Genomic DNA, 16,616 nt, shown 5'->3' with positions numbered 1-16,616 from the left:
AGGTCAAAACTCTCGTGCTGATCAGTAGTGGAATCGCACCTGTGAATAGCCATCGCACTCCAGCCTGGGCAACATAGTGAGACCCCATCTCTAAAAAAAAAAAAAAAAAAAAAGACAGGGTCTCACACTCTCACCCAGGCAGGGGTGCAGTGGTGTGATCATAGCTCACTGCAGCCTTGACCTTCTGGGCTCAAGCAGTCCTCCCACCTCAGCCTCCTGAGTAGCTGGAACTAGAAGGCACATGCCACTATGCCTGGCTAATTCTTAAATTTTTTGCTAGAGATGGTGGTCTCACTATGTTGCCCAGGCTGGCCTGGAACTCCTGGCCTCAAGCCATCCTCTCGCCTTGGCCTCCCAAAGTGCTAGAATTACACAGGGGAGCCACCATGCCTGGCCCCCTTTCTTTCAAGTTCCTCGCTTCACTTAAGTCTTTGCTCTGAGACACCTCTTCCAAGAAGCCCTCCTGGACCACCTTGTCTAAAGGGATTGTTCTCCAATCCCTTAACCTGTATATGAGTTTCCTGTCGCTGCTGTAACAAAATGGCCACAAACTCAGTGACTGAAGACAACACACATTTATTCTCTCACAGTGCTAGAGGCCAGAATTCTGAAATCCAAGTATTGACTGTGCTCTTTCTGAAGGCTCTGCGGGAGGGTCTCTTCCTTGCCTCTTTCAGCTTCTGGTGGTTCCTTGGCTCATGGACACATCACTTGAGTCTCTGTCTCTATCCTCATGTGGCCTTCTCCTCTTCTGCCTGTCAAACCTCCCTCTGCTTCTTTTTTTTTTTTTTTTTGAGACAAGGTCTCACTTTGTCACCCAGGCTGCAGTGTAGTGGTATGATCTTGGCTCACTGCAACCTCTGCCTTCCAGGTTTAAGCGATTCTCTCCCCTCAGCCTCCTAAGTAGCTGGGACTACAGGCACCTGCCACCACACCCGGCTAATTTTTGTATTTTTAGTAGAGTTGGGTTTTCACCATGTTGGCCAAGTTGGTCTTGAACTCCTGACCTCAAGTGATCCACCCACCTCGGCCTCCCAAAGTGTTGGGATTACAGGCGTTAGCCACCACGTGCAGCCTGCTTCTTTCTTTTTAAGGAACTTCGGTTGCATTTAAGTCCCACCTGGAGAACGTAGGATCATCTCCCCAGCTTAAGATTCTTAACTTGGCCAAGTGCAGTTGCTTATGCCTGTAATCCCAGCATTTTGGGAGCCTGAGGCAAGAGGGTCACTTGAGGCCAGCAGTTCGAGGCCAGCCTGGGCAACATAGTGAGACCCCCCCCCCATCTCTACAAAAATTAAAAAAATTAGTTGGAGCGATGGCATGTGCCTGTAGTCCCAGCTACTCAGGAGGCCGAGACGGGAGGATTGCTTGAGCCCAGGAGGCCGAGGCTGCAATGAGCTGTGTTTTTGTGTCACTGTACTCCAGCCTGGCTGATAGAACAAGACCCTGCCTCAGCAACAAAAGTCCTTAACTTATTCGCATCTGTAAAGACTCTGGCATAGGAAGTCACATTCACAGGTTCTAAAAATTAGGAAGTAGGGCTGGGTGTTGTGGCTCGTGCCTGTAATCCCAGCACTTTGGGAGGCCAAGGTAGGCGGACCATCTGAGGTCAGGAGTTCAAGACCAGCCTGGTCAACATGATGAAACCCAGTCTCTACTGAAAATACAAAAATTAGCCAGGCGTGGTGGCAGGTGCCTGTAATTCCAGCTACTCGGGAGGCTGAGGCAGGAGAATCGCTTGAACCCCGGAGGTGGAGGTTGCAATGAGCCGAGATCACACCACTGCACTCCAGCCTGGGCTACAGAGGAAGACTCTATCCACTCTCCCCAGAGAAAAGAAAAAAAAAAAAAAAGAGCACTTAAAGTTTCTAATTAGTAGTAGTTATCACTAGCTGGCTTCCCCAGCATTGCTAGGGATAATCATTACCCATCATTAAATTGGCATGGAAATAAATACCACCGCCCGGTGCCGTGGGTCACTCCTCTAATCCCAGCACTTTGAGAGGTTGAAATGGGAGGAATGCTTAACGTCAGGAGTTCAAGACCAGGCTGGGCAATATAGTAAGACCCCATGTCTACCAAAAAGTAAAAAAGCTAGCTGGGTGTGGCAGTGCACGCCTCTAGTTCTAGCTACTCAGGAGGCTGAGGTGGAAGAATCCCCTGAACCCAGGAGTTCAAGGCTGCAGTGAGTTATGATTGTGTCACTGCACTCCAGCTTGAGCAACAGAGCGAGACCCTATCTCAAAAGAAAAAAATAAATAAATACTCACAGTTGCTTCCTACGGAGCATGTCACCTGGAGTTGCCCGTGTGAGAAGCAGCCCAGTTGCCCATCAGCATCCTGAGTTTGGAGCTTTTCCCTGGGACTTGTGGCTTGGAGCTCCTTGTACTTCCCTTTGGGAAGTTGCTTCCTCCTCACCCCTACTCCTACTCTGGGCTTTCCAAAGGAAATATCACCTACACCAGGCAGTCTGTATTTTTTTCAGAGATGGGGTCTTGCTGTGTTGCCCAGGCTGGAGTGCAGGGTCTATTCATAGATGTGAACATAGAGCACTACAGTCTCAAACTCCTGGGCTCAAGTGATCCTCCTGCTTCAGCCTCCCTAGTGGCTGAAATTACAGGTGCTGACACAGTGCCTGGTTTTGTATTTTTTAAAATGTTAAGTGTGGTGAAACACATATAACATAAAATTTACAATCTAACCATTTTTTTCTTTTTTTTTTTTTTTTTTGAGATGAAATCTCACTCTGTCACTCAGGCTGGAGTGCAGTGGCACCATCTCAGCTCACTGCAACCTCTACCTCCCTAGTTCAAGCCATTCTCCTGCCTCAGCGTGCCACCACACCCAGCTAATTTTTGTATTTTTAGTAGAAACAGGGTTTCACTATATTGGCCAGGCTGGTCTCGAACTCCTGACCTGAGGTGATCCACCCACCTCAGCCTCCCAAAGTGCTGGGATTACAGACATGAGCCACTGTACCTGGCCATCTTAGCCATTTTTAAATGTACCGTTCAGTGGCATGAAGCAAATTCAGTGTTGCGCAGCCATCCCTACCATCCGTCTCTAGAATTTTCTCATCCTCCCAAACTGAAACTCCATCCCCATGAAACACCAATTCCCCATTCTCCTTCCCCACCACTCCTGGAAACCCCTATTTGACTTTATGTTTGTATGAATTTGACTACTTCAGGGACCTCATACAAGTGGAATCATACAGTATACATCCTTTTGTGATTGGCTTATTTCACTGAGCAGGATGCCCTCAAGGTTCATCCCTGTTGCAGCATTTGTCAGAATCTCCTTCTTTTTGGCCTGATGAGGTGGCTCAAGCCCGTAATCCCAGCACTTTGGGAGGCCGAGGTGGGCAGATCACGAGGTCATGAGTTTGAGACCAGCCTGACCAACATGGTGAAACTCTGTCTCTGTTAACAATACAAAAATTAGCCGAGCGTGGTGGCATGTGCCTGTAATCCCAGCTATTCAGGAGGCTGAGTCAGGAGAATCATTTGAAACCAGGAGGCGAAGGTTGCAGTGAGTCAAGATCGCAGAATTTCCTTCGTTTTGAAGGCTGAATAATATTCCATTATATGGATGGATCCTGTTTTGTTTATTCATTCATTTGTTGATAAACACTTGGTTTACTTCCACCTCTTTTTTTTTTTTGAGACAGAGTCTTGCTCTGTTGTCCAAACTGGAGTGCAGTGGCTCAATCTCGGCTCACTGCAACCTCTGCCTCCTGGGTTCAAGTGATTCCTGGGCCTCAGCCTCTCCAGTAGCTGTGATTACAGGTGCCCACCACCACACCTGGCTGATGTATTTGTACAATATTTGTACACAAATTCAATTGTATACAAATACAAATATAATATTGTATACAAATGCAATATTTGTATTGTATTTTTAGTAAAGATGGGGTTTCACCATGTTGGCCAGGCTGGTCTCAAACTCCTGACCTCAGGTAATCTGCCCCCCTCAGCCTCCCAAAGTGCTGGGATTACATGCATGAGCCACTGTGCCCAGCCTACTTCCATGTTTTAGTGATTATCACTCCTGCTCCTCTGGACATGAGTGTGCAAATATCTCTTAGAGATGCTGGTTTCAATTATTTGAGGTGTATACCCATAAGTAGAATGGATGGATTATAGGGTAATTCTATGTTTAATTTTAAATTTAATTTTTTTAAGAGACAGGATTTCCCTATGTTACCCAAGTTGGAGTGCAGTGGCACAGGTGTGCATCATCATGTCCAGCTTGTTTAATCATAAAAGGAACCACCAGTGGCCACAGTGGCTCATGCCTGTAATGCCAGCACTTTGGGAGGTCGGGGTGGGTGATTGCCTGAGGTCAGGAGTTTGAGACCAGCCTGGCCAACATGGTAAAACGCCATCTCTACTAAAAATACAAAAATTAGCCGGGTGTGGTGGCATGCGCCTGTAGTCCTAGCTACCTGGGAGGCTGAGGCAGGAGAATTGCTTGAACCCGGGAGGCAGAGGTTGCAGTGAGCTGAGACTGCGCTATTGCACTGCAGCCTGGGCAACAAGAGCAAAACTCCATCTCAAAAAACAAACAAACAAAAAACCACCACATGGTTTTCCACAGTAGCTTTACCATTTTACATTCCCACTAACAGTGCAAAACTGTTCCGATTTGTTCACTTCCTTATTCATACTTATTTTCTGTTTTTTGTTTTGATCGTAGCCGTCTTAAGACTGGTCATATAGTCTATATTTTAAGTCATAATATCCATCCCAATTGGGATCACCAAATCTGAGGATGACCCACCTAGCTGTTTTCCCAGGATGCGGTAACTAATAAAAATTTCACTTCTGAAGCCAGGCGAGGTGGCTCATGCCTGTAAATCTCAGCACTTTGGGAGGCAGAGGTGGGAGGATTGCTTGAGCCTAGGAATTTGAGACCAGTCTGGGCAACATCACGAGACTCTGTCTCTACAAAAAATAGAAAAAATTATCTGGGCATGGTAGTGTGCACCTGTTAGTCCCAGCTACTTGGGAGGGTGAGGTGGGAGAATCGCTTCAGCCTGGGAGGCTGAGGTGGGAGAATCGCTTCAGCCTGGGAGGGTGAGGTGGGAGAATCGCTTCAGCCTGGGAGGCTGAGGTGGGAGAATCGCTTCAGCCTGGGAGGCTGAGGTGGGAGAATCGCTTCAGCCTGGGAGGCTGAGGTGGGAGAATCGCTTCAGCCTGGGAGGGTGAGGTGGGAGAATCGCTTCAGCCTGGGAGGCTGAGGTGGGAGAATCGCTTCAGCCTGGGAGGGTGAGGTGGGAGAATCGCTTCAGCCTGGGAGGCTGAGGTGGGAGAATCGCTTCAGCCTGGGAGGGTGAGGTGGGAGAATCGCTTCAGCCTGGGAGGCTGAGGTGGGAGAATCGCTTCAGCCTGGGAGGGTGAGGTGGGAGAATCGCTTCAGCCTGGGAGGCTGAGGCTGCATTCAGCTGTGATAGTGCTCTTTAGGGTCACTATTTAGCCTGGGTGATAGAGTGACACTCTGTCTCAAAAAGAAATTTCACTTCTTTATTTTTTTTATTTTTATTTTGTTTTGAGATGGAGTCTCACTCCATCACCCAGGCTGGAGTGCAGTGGCATGACCTCAGCTCACTGCAACCTCCACCTCCCAGGTTCCAGCGATTCTCCTGCCTCAGCCTCCTGAGTAGCTGGGATTACAGGCACATGCAACCATACCCGGCTAATTTTTGTATTTTTAGTAGAGACAGGGTTTTGTCATGTTTTCCAGGCTGGTCTCAAATTCCTGACCTCAAGTGATCTGCCTGCCTCGGCCTCCCAAAATGTTGGGACTACAGGTGTGAACCACTGCACCTGGCCAAGAAATTTCACTTCTGTATGGAAAATGTGATTTGGCATTGGCTGGCAGAGGAGCAAAGTGAAGCCTGGCATGGTGGTTCACGCCTGTAATCCCAGCACTTAGGGAGGCTGAGGAGGGTGGATCGCTTGAAGTCAGGAGTTCGAGACCAGCCTGACCAACATGGTGAAAGCCGGTCTCTACTAAAAATACAAAAAATTAGCTGGGAGTGGTGGTGGACGCCTGTAATCCCAGCTACTCGGGAGGTTGAGGCAGGAGAATCGCTTGAACCCAGGAGGTGGAGGCTGCAGTAAGCCAAGATCACCCCATTGCTCTCCAGCCTGGGCAATAGAGTGAGACTGTCTCAAAAAAAGAAGAAAGAAGAAGAAGAAGAGCTACACTAGTCTGAACCCTTAGTAGAGGGCACTGTTGGGAGGGGTGGGTGGGGTGAGGGCTCAGGGGCGCACCTGGAGTACACACCTTTAGCTGTGGTGCCCGAGGAGATAAGCGTACAGAGGGAAGAACCCTCAGCCATTGGTACTGGCTGGAAAGGAGAGAAGAGAGCAGGCCCCAGTCATTTTCGGGAATCTCCTTGGGGTGATCTGAGATCCTTGGTCCCCCAAAGTGAAGGTGATTAAGGGTGGCCCTTGGTGGGACCTTGAGGGAACCCCTGCCAGCTTCTGTCTACATTGAGTTTGAGAAATTGAGCCGGGGTTTAGCTTCTTCATCTGGAAAATGGAGAGAATGATAGAACCTACCTCTGAGGACTGGTGTACGATTCTGTGTTAGTGCATTCTCGCATTGCTATAAAGAAATGCCTGAGACTGGATAATTTATAAAGAAAAGAGGTGTTACTGGCTATTGGTTCTGCAGGCTGGACAGGAAGCATGATGCTGGCATCTGCTCAGCTTCTCAGGAGGCTTCAGGAAACTTACCATCATGGCAGAAGGCAGAATGGGAGTAGCTGCATCACTTGGCTGGTGCAGGAGTAAGAGAGGGACGCGGGAGGTGTTACATACTTTTTTTCTTTTTTTTTTTTTGAAACAGAGTCTTGCTCTGTCACCCAGCCTGGAGTGCAATGGCACAATCTTGGCTCACTGCAACCTCTGCCTCCTGGGTTCAGCGATTCTCCTGCCTCAGCCTCCCGAGTAGCTGGGACTACAGGCACCCACAACCATGCCTGGCTAATTTTTTGTATTTAATGTGTAGCCAGTGCTACACATTTTTAAACAGTGGGATCTCAGGCTGGGCATGGTTGCTTGTGCCTATAATCCCAGCACTTTGGGAGGTCGAGGAGGGCAGATCACCTGAGGTCAGGAGTTCAAGACCAGCCTGGGCAACATGGTGAAACCCCATCTCTACCAAAATATACATTCAAAAAAAAAAAAGATTAGCTGGATGTGGTGGTGCGTGCCTGTAATCTTAGCTACTCGGGAGGCTGAGGTAGGAGAATTGCTTGAACCCAGGAGGCAGAGGCTGCAGTTAGCCAAGATCATGCCACTGCGCTTCAGCCTGGGCAACAAGAGCAAGATCCTGTCTCCAGACAAAAACCAAAAAACCCACAAGATCCGTGAGAACTCACTCACTCACTGTCTGGAAGACAAGCACCAAGAGGATAGTATTAAACAATTCATGAGATACCACCTCCGTGATCTAAACACCTTTCACCAGACCCCATCTCCAGCACTGGGGATTACAGTTCAACAGAAGGTTTGGGTGACGACACAGATCCGCACCATATCAGATTCCCTGAGATGAGGCTGGTACCGCCCGGAGCATGGTGGTGCTTGGCACATGGGAAGCCCTTCCTGCCTGGTTACTGTTTTATTCATGTTATGGTTACCCACCCGCTTTGTCTTGGTTCCTTAGGAGCTGGCTCTGAAGCAAGGATCTGAGTGCAAGTAACTTTTTTAGGGAAGTGATCACAGAAAATACCAGCAAGGAAGAAGAAAGTGAACCCCAAAGAATTGAAAACAGGTACTCAGACAAATAAATGTATACACATGTTCAGAATAGCATATTTCATAATAGCCAAAAGGTGGAAACAGCCCAAATGTCCATCCACAGTTGAATGGATAAAGAAAATGTGAGGCTGGGTGTGGTGGCATGCACCTGTAGTCCCAGCTACTTGGGAGGCTGAGGCAGGAGGATCACATGAGCCTGGGAGGTCAAGGCTGGAGCGAGCCATGATCACACCACTGCACTCCAGCCTGAGTGATGGAACCAGACCCTGTCTCAAAGAAAAGGAAGGAAGGAAGGAAGGAAGGAAGGAAGGAAGGAAGGAAGGAAGGAAGGAAGGAAGGAAGGAAGGAGGGAAGGAATATTACTCAGCAGTACAAGGAATTAAGCTCTGATTGATGCTACAATGTAGATGAACCTCGAAAACAGGATGCTGAGTGAAGGAAGCCAGACACAAAAGGCCACATAGAATTTGATAGATTTATAGGAACTCTCCCGAATACTTAAATCCATAGAGACAGAAAGCAGATGAGTGGTGCCAGGGGCTCCAGGGAGGGAGAATGCGAAGTGGCTACTAACGGGGATGGTTTTTTTGGGGGGATAATGAAAATGTTCTGAAACTAGCTGGGCAAGGTAGCTCACGCCTGTAATCCCAGCACTTTGGGAGGCCAAGGCAGGAAGATCGCCTGAGCCCAGGAGTTCGAGACCGGCCTGGGCAACATGGCAAAACTCTGTCTCTACAAAAATAAAAAACAAAAATCAGCTGGACTTGGTGGCATGCACCTGTAGTTCCAGCTACTTGGGAGACTGAGGTGGGAGGATTGCTTGAGCTGGGGAGGTTGAGGCTGCAGTGAGCCATGATTGTGCCACTGCACTCTAGCCTGCATAACAGAGGAGACCTTCAAAAAAAAGAAAAAAGAAAAGAAAAAGAGAAAGAAAGAAGGAGAGAAAGAAAAAAACGAAAGAAAGGAAGAAAGAAAGTCCTGAAATTAGATGGAGGTAGTAGTTGCATGATATGTAAATGTACTCAATGCCACTGAATTATTCCCTTTAAAATGATTAATTTTGCGTTATGGGAATCTCAAATTAACTAAAAAAAAAAAAAGTGAAAGAGAGGGAAAGGAGGTGGCTAGAGAGTTTCTATTTTGGGCAGCTGGAGTTTAATCTCACTGGGGAAGCCTGGAGTGAGAGTGGAAGCCATATCTCAGGGTCACTGTACCCAAGGGGTGAGGGAGCTGGGGTATTTATCCACCAATGAGCATCAGTCATTGGTTGAGAGCTGCTCCTTTGGGAGGGGGGTCTAGGTTTCCCAGCCTGACCAGCTATGCATGAGTAGAGAATGCCCTATGGTAGAGAAGTCAAGAGAGTGACCTTGCCAAAGTCAAGGCTGAGGGCATACGAACAGGGCCCCGAGTGTATCTATCTGTCCAGCTGGCTGGAGGTCAGGGCTGGGGGGTGACGAGGTATCCTTGGTGTCTGGGACTCACGTGTGCTGAGAACCTGCTGTGGCCTAGGCACACTGTACCTGACCCCATGGGTCATCGTCTTGTGTGTTGCACTGACCCCTGACCCTGTGTGTCTCCAGGATGCTGCCCATCACGGACCACCTGCTGCACCACCTGGGGCTGGAGAAGACGGCGTTCCGCGTATATGCGGTGTCCGCCCTCCTCCTCTTCCTGCTCTTCTTCCTGTTCCGCCTGCTGCTGCAGTTCCTGAGGCTCTGCCAGAGCTTCTACATCACCTGCCGCCGGCTGCGCTGCTTCCCCCAGCCCCCGCGGCGTAACTGGCTGCTGGGCCACCTAGGCATGGTAAGTGTGGCCAGGAAGGACTGGGCTGGGCTGGGCAGGTGCGAGGTAATAGGTAAGGATGGTGGGCCTGCTGGCTTCCCACAGCCTCCCAAGAATCTGGTTGGAGCTAGAAGCAGATTTATATGATGGGGTATGAGGCGAGGCTCAGAGAGGGCAAGCAGTTTACCCAAGGTCACACAGCTGGGAGGAGGCAGAACTAACTTTAAACATGAATTATTCCGTGCATCTGGAGCATAAAAAAATAATAATAAATAAATAAAGAGGAATTATTTTGGGAGGCTGAAGTGGGAGGATTGCTTGAGGCCAGGAGTTTGAGACCAGCCAGGAAACATAGTGAGACCCAGTCTTTACAAAAAATACAAAAATTAGATGGATATGGTGGTGCACACCTGTAGTCTCGGCTACTTGGGAGACTGAGGTAGGAGGATTGCTTGAGCTTAGGAGTTTGAGGCCAGCCTGGGGAACACAGTGAGATCACATCTGTATAAGAAAAATTACAAAAATTAGCTGAGTGCAGTGGTACACACCTGTAGTCCCAGCTACTTGGGAGGCTGAGGCAGGAGGATCGCTTGAGCCTGACAGTTTGAGGCTGCAGTGAGCTATGATTGCACCACTGCATTCTAGCCTGGGTGACCTAGTGAGACCCTGTCTCTCTAAGAAAAAAAAAAGAACTCTATAATTTTATAGCTATCACTGTAGCAACAGGTACCTTTACTTTTGGAGTCTGGAATCCCAGGGTAGGGATGGAGGTGGGGAGGGGAACACGTCCTATTCCCATGTGGTTCCACTCTTCTCCCTTCAATGCTGTGGTCCCAGGTCAGGACTCTTACCCTTTTATTGCATGGATTTTTTTTTTTTTTTTTTTTTTTGAGACAGGGTCTCAGTCTGTTGCCTAGGCCGGCCTCGAACTCCTAAGCTCGAGTGATCCTTTGGCCTCAGCCTCTTGAGTCCTTTTTAATTTTGCAGATATGTGCCATTTATTTTTCTAGGCAAATATTAACTCCTTCTATTCTCTGGACAATCCTAGGAAGTGGGTCCCATGACTATACCCATTTTGCTTGGAAGATTACTGAGGCACAGAGAGGTTAAGTAGCTGACCCTAGGTCACACAGCTTGTAAGTGGCAGAGCTGGGGTTCAAACCCAGGCTGTCGAGCCCCAGCCTCCCTGCTTTTAGTTCTACCCTCTGATGCCTCCAGTTTCTGTGGTTTCTGGATGAGATAGGCTGGACTTTTCTTTCCTTTCCTTTTTTTTTGTTTTTTAGAGACAGGGTCTTTCTCTGTCACCTAGGCTGGAGTTCAGTGGTGCAATCATGGCTCACTGCAGCCTCTACCTCCTGGGCTCATGGGATCATCCTGCCTCAACCTCCCAAGTAGCTGAGACTGCAAGCCTGCAAGTGTATGCTCCAATGCCCGGCTAGTTTTTGTATTTTCAGTAGAGACGGAGTTTCACCATGTTAGCCAGGCTGGTCTCAAACTCCTGACCTCAAGTGAGCCACCGCGCCCAGCCTCCCTTTTTTTAGTTCTACTCTCCGATGCCTCTACTTTCTGGATGAAATAGGCTGGACTTTTCCTTTTGGACTTTTCTCCTTCATTTCTTCCATCCCCCACCCCTACTCAGGCCTTATCCTCTACTGCTGGTCTAGGGTTCAGCCTCCTCCTTGAGTTCCTACCTTCAGTTTCATCTCTTCAGTCCATCTCCCATCCCGGCTCCAGAGGGATTCTTGCATCCAATCACATCCCTGACCCTGCTCACACACCCTCCATGGCTCCCTATTGCCATTCAGAGAAAGGCTGGTGTTCAAGGCTCTTTTGGCTCCAAGCTCTATCCTCCTCACTTACTTCACCATCCCTTCCTAGCTCCATAAAATCACTTCCCACTCCTGTAACAAAGCTCTCACCTCCAAGGCCTTTGCCCAAACTGCACCCTCTGTCCAGATAGGCTTCTCTGCTAGATCAACTTCTGCTCACTCTTCATGCCCCATGTCCAGGGCCCTTACTCTAGAAAGCCCTCTCTCGATTTGACGGTTGTCCTAGAGCGTGTGGCCAGGCTCTAGTGCCTGGAGGAGGTGGCCAGGGCCAGCTCTAAACCCAGCCTTGACACTGTACGTCCAGCCCAGCTCCTAGGCCCACGGGGGCTGGGTGAGGCTGCAATTGAGCCTTGGGTGTGGACACGATCAGGCCTGAGCCTGACAGAGAAGGAGACACAGCAGCTAGAAAGGAGTCATTTGTTGGTTTACTCGTTTGGCAATTGCTGAGCCTTATTGCTGGCTAGGCACTGGGTTAGCCTGCTTTGTATCTGAGCTCTCCTCTAATTCTCACAGCCTGTGAAATGAGGATGGATCTGTCCTATTTCATGGATTCACACTTTTATAGATTTGAGCACAGAGAGGTTAAGCGGCTTGCCCGAGGTCACACAGCTGCTGAAGGTGGGTTTGAACTTGGATTTGTCTGACATTGAGCCTGAAGCTTCCCTGCCTCATACAGCAGGTTGAGAAAGTGCGGTTTTACAGCTAGGTCGCCTGGGTTCCGGCACTAGCTTTGCAGATGATGCCAGAGCTTGCCCATATTCCTCTCAACCCATTTTTGGATGCAGTGGCCTGACGTCCAGCTGCCAGCTCCTGCATTTTAGGGGCTTTCTCTGGTGGCTGGAGCTCACACTCTGCAAATGAAATAAAGGCTAGGCACAGTGGCTCACACAGTTGCAGTCAATCCCAGCACATTGGGAGGCCAAGGCAGGAGAATTGCTTGAGCTTGGGAGTTTGAGGCCAGCTTGGGCAACATAGGAAGACCCAGTCTTATAAAAAATTTAAAAATTAGCCGGGTGTGGTGGTGCGTGCCTAGAATCCCAGTGCCTGTTCCGTTGGTTCTGTGAACTTGAGAATTAACGCCCCCAGGAGTGACCCTCAGCCAATGACTGATGGGTATTGGTGCATAAATACCCCAGCTCCCTCGCCCTCAGGTGGGAAGACTCTGAGATGCAATGCGCTACTCTGTCCTCCCAGCTCCCCAGTGGGACCAAGCTCTGGTTGCCCTTGGGGGTAACTTCCGTGACACCTCATCCTTTACTGGCTGTCTTCCCATTTCACTACCCATGTTTTTGGGGATCACCCCCACATAAACTACCAGCCCTAGAACTCTTGTCTCAGGACTTCATTCTGGGGGAGCCTAAGCCAGAACAGTCACCAACTTAACTTGTAACTTCAGAAAAGCCATTCGACCTTGCTGAGCAAAAATAAAATGAGGAAAATCATAGCAATGGTCTCACAGGGTTCTTGTGCCAATCAAATGTGCCAATACATGAAAAGTCTCCACTACAGGGACCAGCACAGTCCAGACACCTGTATGTGGTGAAGATAGCAACAATAATAACATTGTATTACTCACATAGCAAGTACTTGATAAATGTCAGCCATGACCATCTTTGCGTTTATCATTACTATTTTTATTTTTTATTTATTTATTTTTTTGAGATGGAGTCTCGCTCTGTCACCCGGGCTGGAGTGCAGGGCACGATTTTGGCTCACTGCAACCTCCGTCTCCCGGGTTCAAGTGATTCTCCTGCCTCAGCCTCCTGAATAGCTGGGGCTAAGCTGCCTGCCACCACGCCTGGCTAATTTTTTGTATTTTTTAGTAGAGACGGGGTTTCACTGTGTTAGCCAGGATGGTCTTGATCTCCTGACCTCATGATTTGCCTGCCTTGGCTTCCCAAAGTGCTGGGATTACAGGTGTGAGCTACCTCGCCCAGCCTTATTTTTATTTTTATTTTTATTTATTTATTTATTTTTTAAAGATGGGGTTTCACCATGTTGGTCAGGCTGGTCTTGAATTCCTGACCTCAGGTGATCTGCCCACCTTGGCCTCCAAAGTGCTTGGATTACAGGCGTGAGCCACCATGCCAGGCCTCTTATTTTTATTTTTTAAGAGACAGGGTCTTGCTCTTGTCACCCAGGCTGGAGTGCAATGGCACAATCTCTGCTCACTGCAACCTCCGCCTCCCTCCAGGGTTCAAGCGATTTTCCTGTCTCAGCCTCCTGAGTACCTGGGATTACAGGCACCTGCCACCGTGCCCAGCTAATTTTTGTATTTTTAGTAGAGGTGGGGTTTTACCATGTCGGCCAGGCTGGTCTCGAACTCCTGACCTCAGGTGATCCACTCGCCTTGGCCTCCCAAAGTGCTGGGATTACAGGTGTGAGACCTTATGCCCAGCCACTATTTTTAGTTATTGAACATCAGCTGTGTGTCAGGCCCATGCTGGGGCTCTTGCTTTGCTATTTCGTGAATCCTTTCTACTGGCCTCAGAGGGAGAGTTGGTTCTTCCCCATTTTTCCGATGAGAAAATGGAGGCCCAGGGAGGTGCAGCCAACTGCCTAAAATCATCACGTAGCACCACTGGGGCTTGTTTTGTGACTAGAGGAGATGGCAGGAGGGAGGTGCCGGGGGAAGCTGGGGCTGGGCACCTCCTCATTGCTCCTCCCTTATCTCTTGCAGTACCTTCCAAATGAGGCAGGCCTTCAAGATGAGAAGAAGGTACTGGACAACATGCACCATGTAGTCTTGGTGTGGATGGGACCTGTCCTGCCACTGTTGGTTCTGGTGCATCCTGATTACATCAAGCCCATTTTGGGAGCCTCAGGTAGGTGGGCTGGGCCTCAGAGCAATGGGTGAGTCCTCAACTCCCAGAGCCTACCTGAGATTCTAGGCAGGTGGGATATCCAGAGGAAGGGTCGTTTGAATAGGGCTTTGAAGGATGAATAAGAGTTTGCCAAAGCAAGAATGGCAGGCCAGATTGCGAGGACAGTATGGGCAAAGATGTGACAATGACTGAGTTCCAGGAACTTTGAGGGAATGTCCATCCATCTGGCAGTCAGAGCCAAGCGTGTTCGGAGAGGCAGTTGTTCCCTGTGGGCTTGTTAAGTAAGTGTTGCCCAATCTTTGGCCATGGCACTCCCATCATTTGATTCTTACATTCCCATTGTGGCCACAACTCTTGGTGACTCAGCCTGCAGCCTGCTGTCATCACTCGGGCTGACTCTGACCGGCAGGGAGGGAGATGTGGAAGAATTGCTTCCTTGTGCAGTCCACACCTATCCCAGGATGTGAAACTCCCAAGTGTGCTTGGCAAGCTCTTGCTCAGCCTTCAACACCCAGCTCCAATGGCTGCCTCCTCCAGGAATCCTTCTCTGACTTCCCGGACAGACCCATTCTCAGTCCTGACCCTTTGGGCCTGGTATGTCTGTGTCCAGCTCTATCTTCCTCATGAGCAGGGCTCTGGATTCTCAGTGTGATGCCTTGTGTACCTGGTGTATTCGTTCTCATGCTGCTATAAAGGTCTGCCCTAGACTGGGTAATTTACAAAGGAAAGAGGTTTAATTGACTCAGAGTTCCACAGGGCTGGGGAGGCCTCAGGAAACTTACAATCATGGTCGAAGGGGAAGCAAACACATCCTTCTTCACATGGCGGCAGGAAGGAGAAGTGCCAACAAAAGGCGGGAAAGCCCCTTATAAATTCATCAGATCTCATGAGAAGTCGTTCACTATCATTGGAACAGCAGCATGGGGGTAACTGCTCCCACGATTCAATTACCTCCCACTGGGTTCCTCCCATGACACATGGGGATTATGGGAACTACAAGATGAGATTTGGGTGGGGACACAGCCAAGCCATATTATCTGGGCACCTCCAGAGGCATCAGGGGACATTTGATGAATGAACTCCAGTAGGTCAGGCATGGTGGCTCACACCTGTAATCTCAGCACTTTGGGAGGCCAAAGCAGGAGGGTTGCTTGAGGCCAGGAGTTTGAGACTAGCTTGGGCAACATAGTAAGACCCTATCTCTCAAAAAAAAAAAATTACCCAGTGGCCGTGATGTGCACCTGTAGTCCCAGCTACTTGGGTGGCTGAGATGGGAGGATCACTTGAGCCCAGGAGTTTAAGACCAGCCTAGGTAATCTAGCAAGACCCCATCTGTACAAAAACATTTAAAAAATATTAGCCGGGTGTGGTGGTACATGCCTGTAGTTCCGGCTACTGAGGAGGCTGAGGTGAGAAGATTGCTTGAGCCCAGCAGTTGGAGGCTGCAGTGAGCTATGATTGCACCACTGCACTGCAGCCTGGGTGACAGAGCGACTTTGTCTCTAAAACAAAAAAGTGGGAGGGGTGGGTTCCAGGAATTTTATGATCTCTGGACCCAGCTTCATCTCTACAAACACACATCTGGGCACCATCTCCAGGGCTGCCACCCAGGAGCTGTGAAAGAAGAAGCTGCCATCCTACACTTCTCCAGCTATTTCCTCTCAATGCCTCTTTGTCCCCCCATTAATACATTTGTGAAGGGATGAAGTTCCCCATGGAATAAGGGGAAAACCTAGACCTTGGAAGGGAGAAGCGGTTTTTCTGAGGGATGAGTCCCAACTTGTGGGAAGAGCCCCGGGCCAGGACTGAGATGGGTTGGCTTCAGAGTCTGGCTTTGGTACATGCTTATTGTGAGATCCCAGTCATTTATCTAGCCTCTCTGTGTCTCAGTTTTTGATCTGTCAAATGAGTGCCATTGTGAAGGCTGAATAATATAATGTGGATAAGAGGCCATGTGCAGCATCTCATTCCTGAAATCTCAGCGCTTTGGGAGGCCACGGCAGGAGGATCACCTGAGTCCAGGAGTTCAAGACCAGCCTGAGCGACAGAGCAAGACCCTGTCTCTACAAAAAAATTTAAAAAATTAGCCAGGTGTGGTGGTGCGTGCCTGTAGTCCCAGCTACTAAGGAGGCTGAGGTGGGGGGATTGCTTGAGCCCAAGAGGTAGAGCCTGCAGTGAGCTATGATTGTGCCATTGCATCCAGTGTGGGCAACAGAGTGAGATTCTGTGTCTAAAAAAATTTTAAAAAGTTAAAAAATAATGTGGATAGGTACTAATAAGGGTTTCTCTTCTTCTGCCTTTTAAATATACGTTTTTCTTTCTCTTTTCCTCCTTCCCTTCCTTTTCCTCCCTCTCCTCCTCCTCCTCCTTCTATTTCTCTCTTTACTCCTCCTCTTCCCCCGTCC

The 16,616-nt window shown here is 49.1% G+C and overlaps 1 protein-coding gene across 5 annotated transcripts in view; it reads left to right on the top strand.

Annotated features, from left to right (window-relative positions):
- CYP4F22 (cytochrome P450 family 4 subfamily F member 22) overlaps positions 1–16,616 on the top strand; it is a 74,447-nt gene that overhangs the window by 38,115 nt on the left and 19,716 nt on the right. For all 5 annotated transcript variants that reach the window (XM_012457755.3, XM_012457759.3, XM_012457756.3 and 2 more), the window contains 3 exons: positions 7,681–7,788; positions 9,356–9,578; positions 14,067–14,211. In XM_012457755.3, coding sequence (XP_012313178.2) covers positions 9,357–9,578; positions 14,067–14,211 — 367 coding nt within the window. In that variant the 5' untranslated portion in view covers positions 7,681–7,788; position 9,356. The remainder of the gene's footprint in view (positions 1–7,680; positions 7,789–9,355; positions 9,579–14,066; positions 14,212–16,616) is intronic.

The sequence above is a fragment of the Aotus nancymaae genome, unplaced genomic scaffold (assembly GCF_030222135.1).
Source record: "Aotus nancymaae isolate 86718 unplaced genomic scaffold, 86718_ANA_hifiasm-v0.15.2.pri h1tg000028l, whole genome shotgun sequence".
In the NCBI taxonomy this organism is placed as follows: domain Eukaryota; kingdom Metazoa; phylum Chordata; class Mammalia; order Primates; family Aotidae; genus Aotus; species Aotus nancymaae.
The sequence above is the reverse complement of the archived record's forward strand: the minus strand, read 5'-3'. Positions and strand labels throughout refer to the sequence as shown.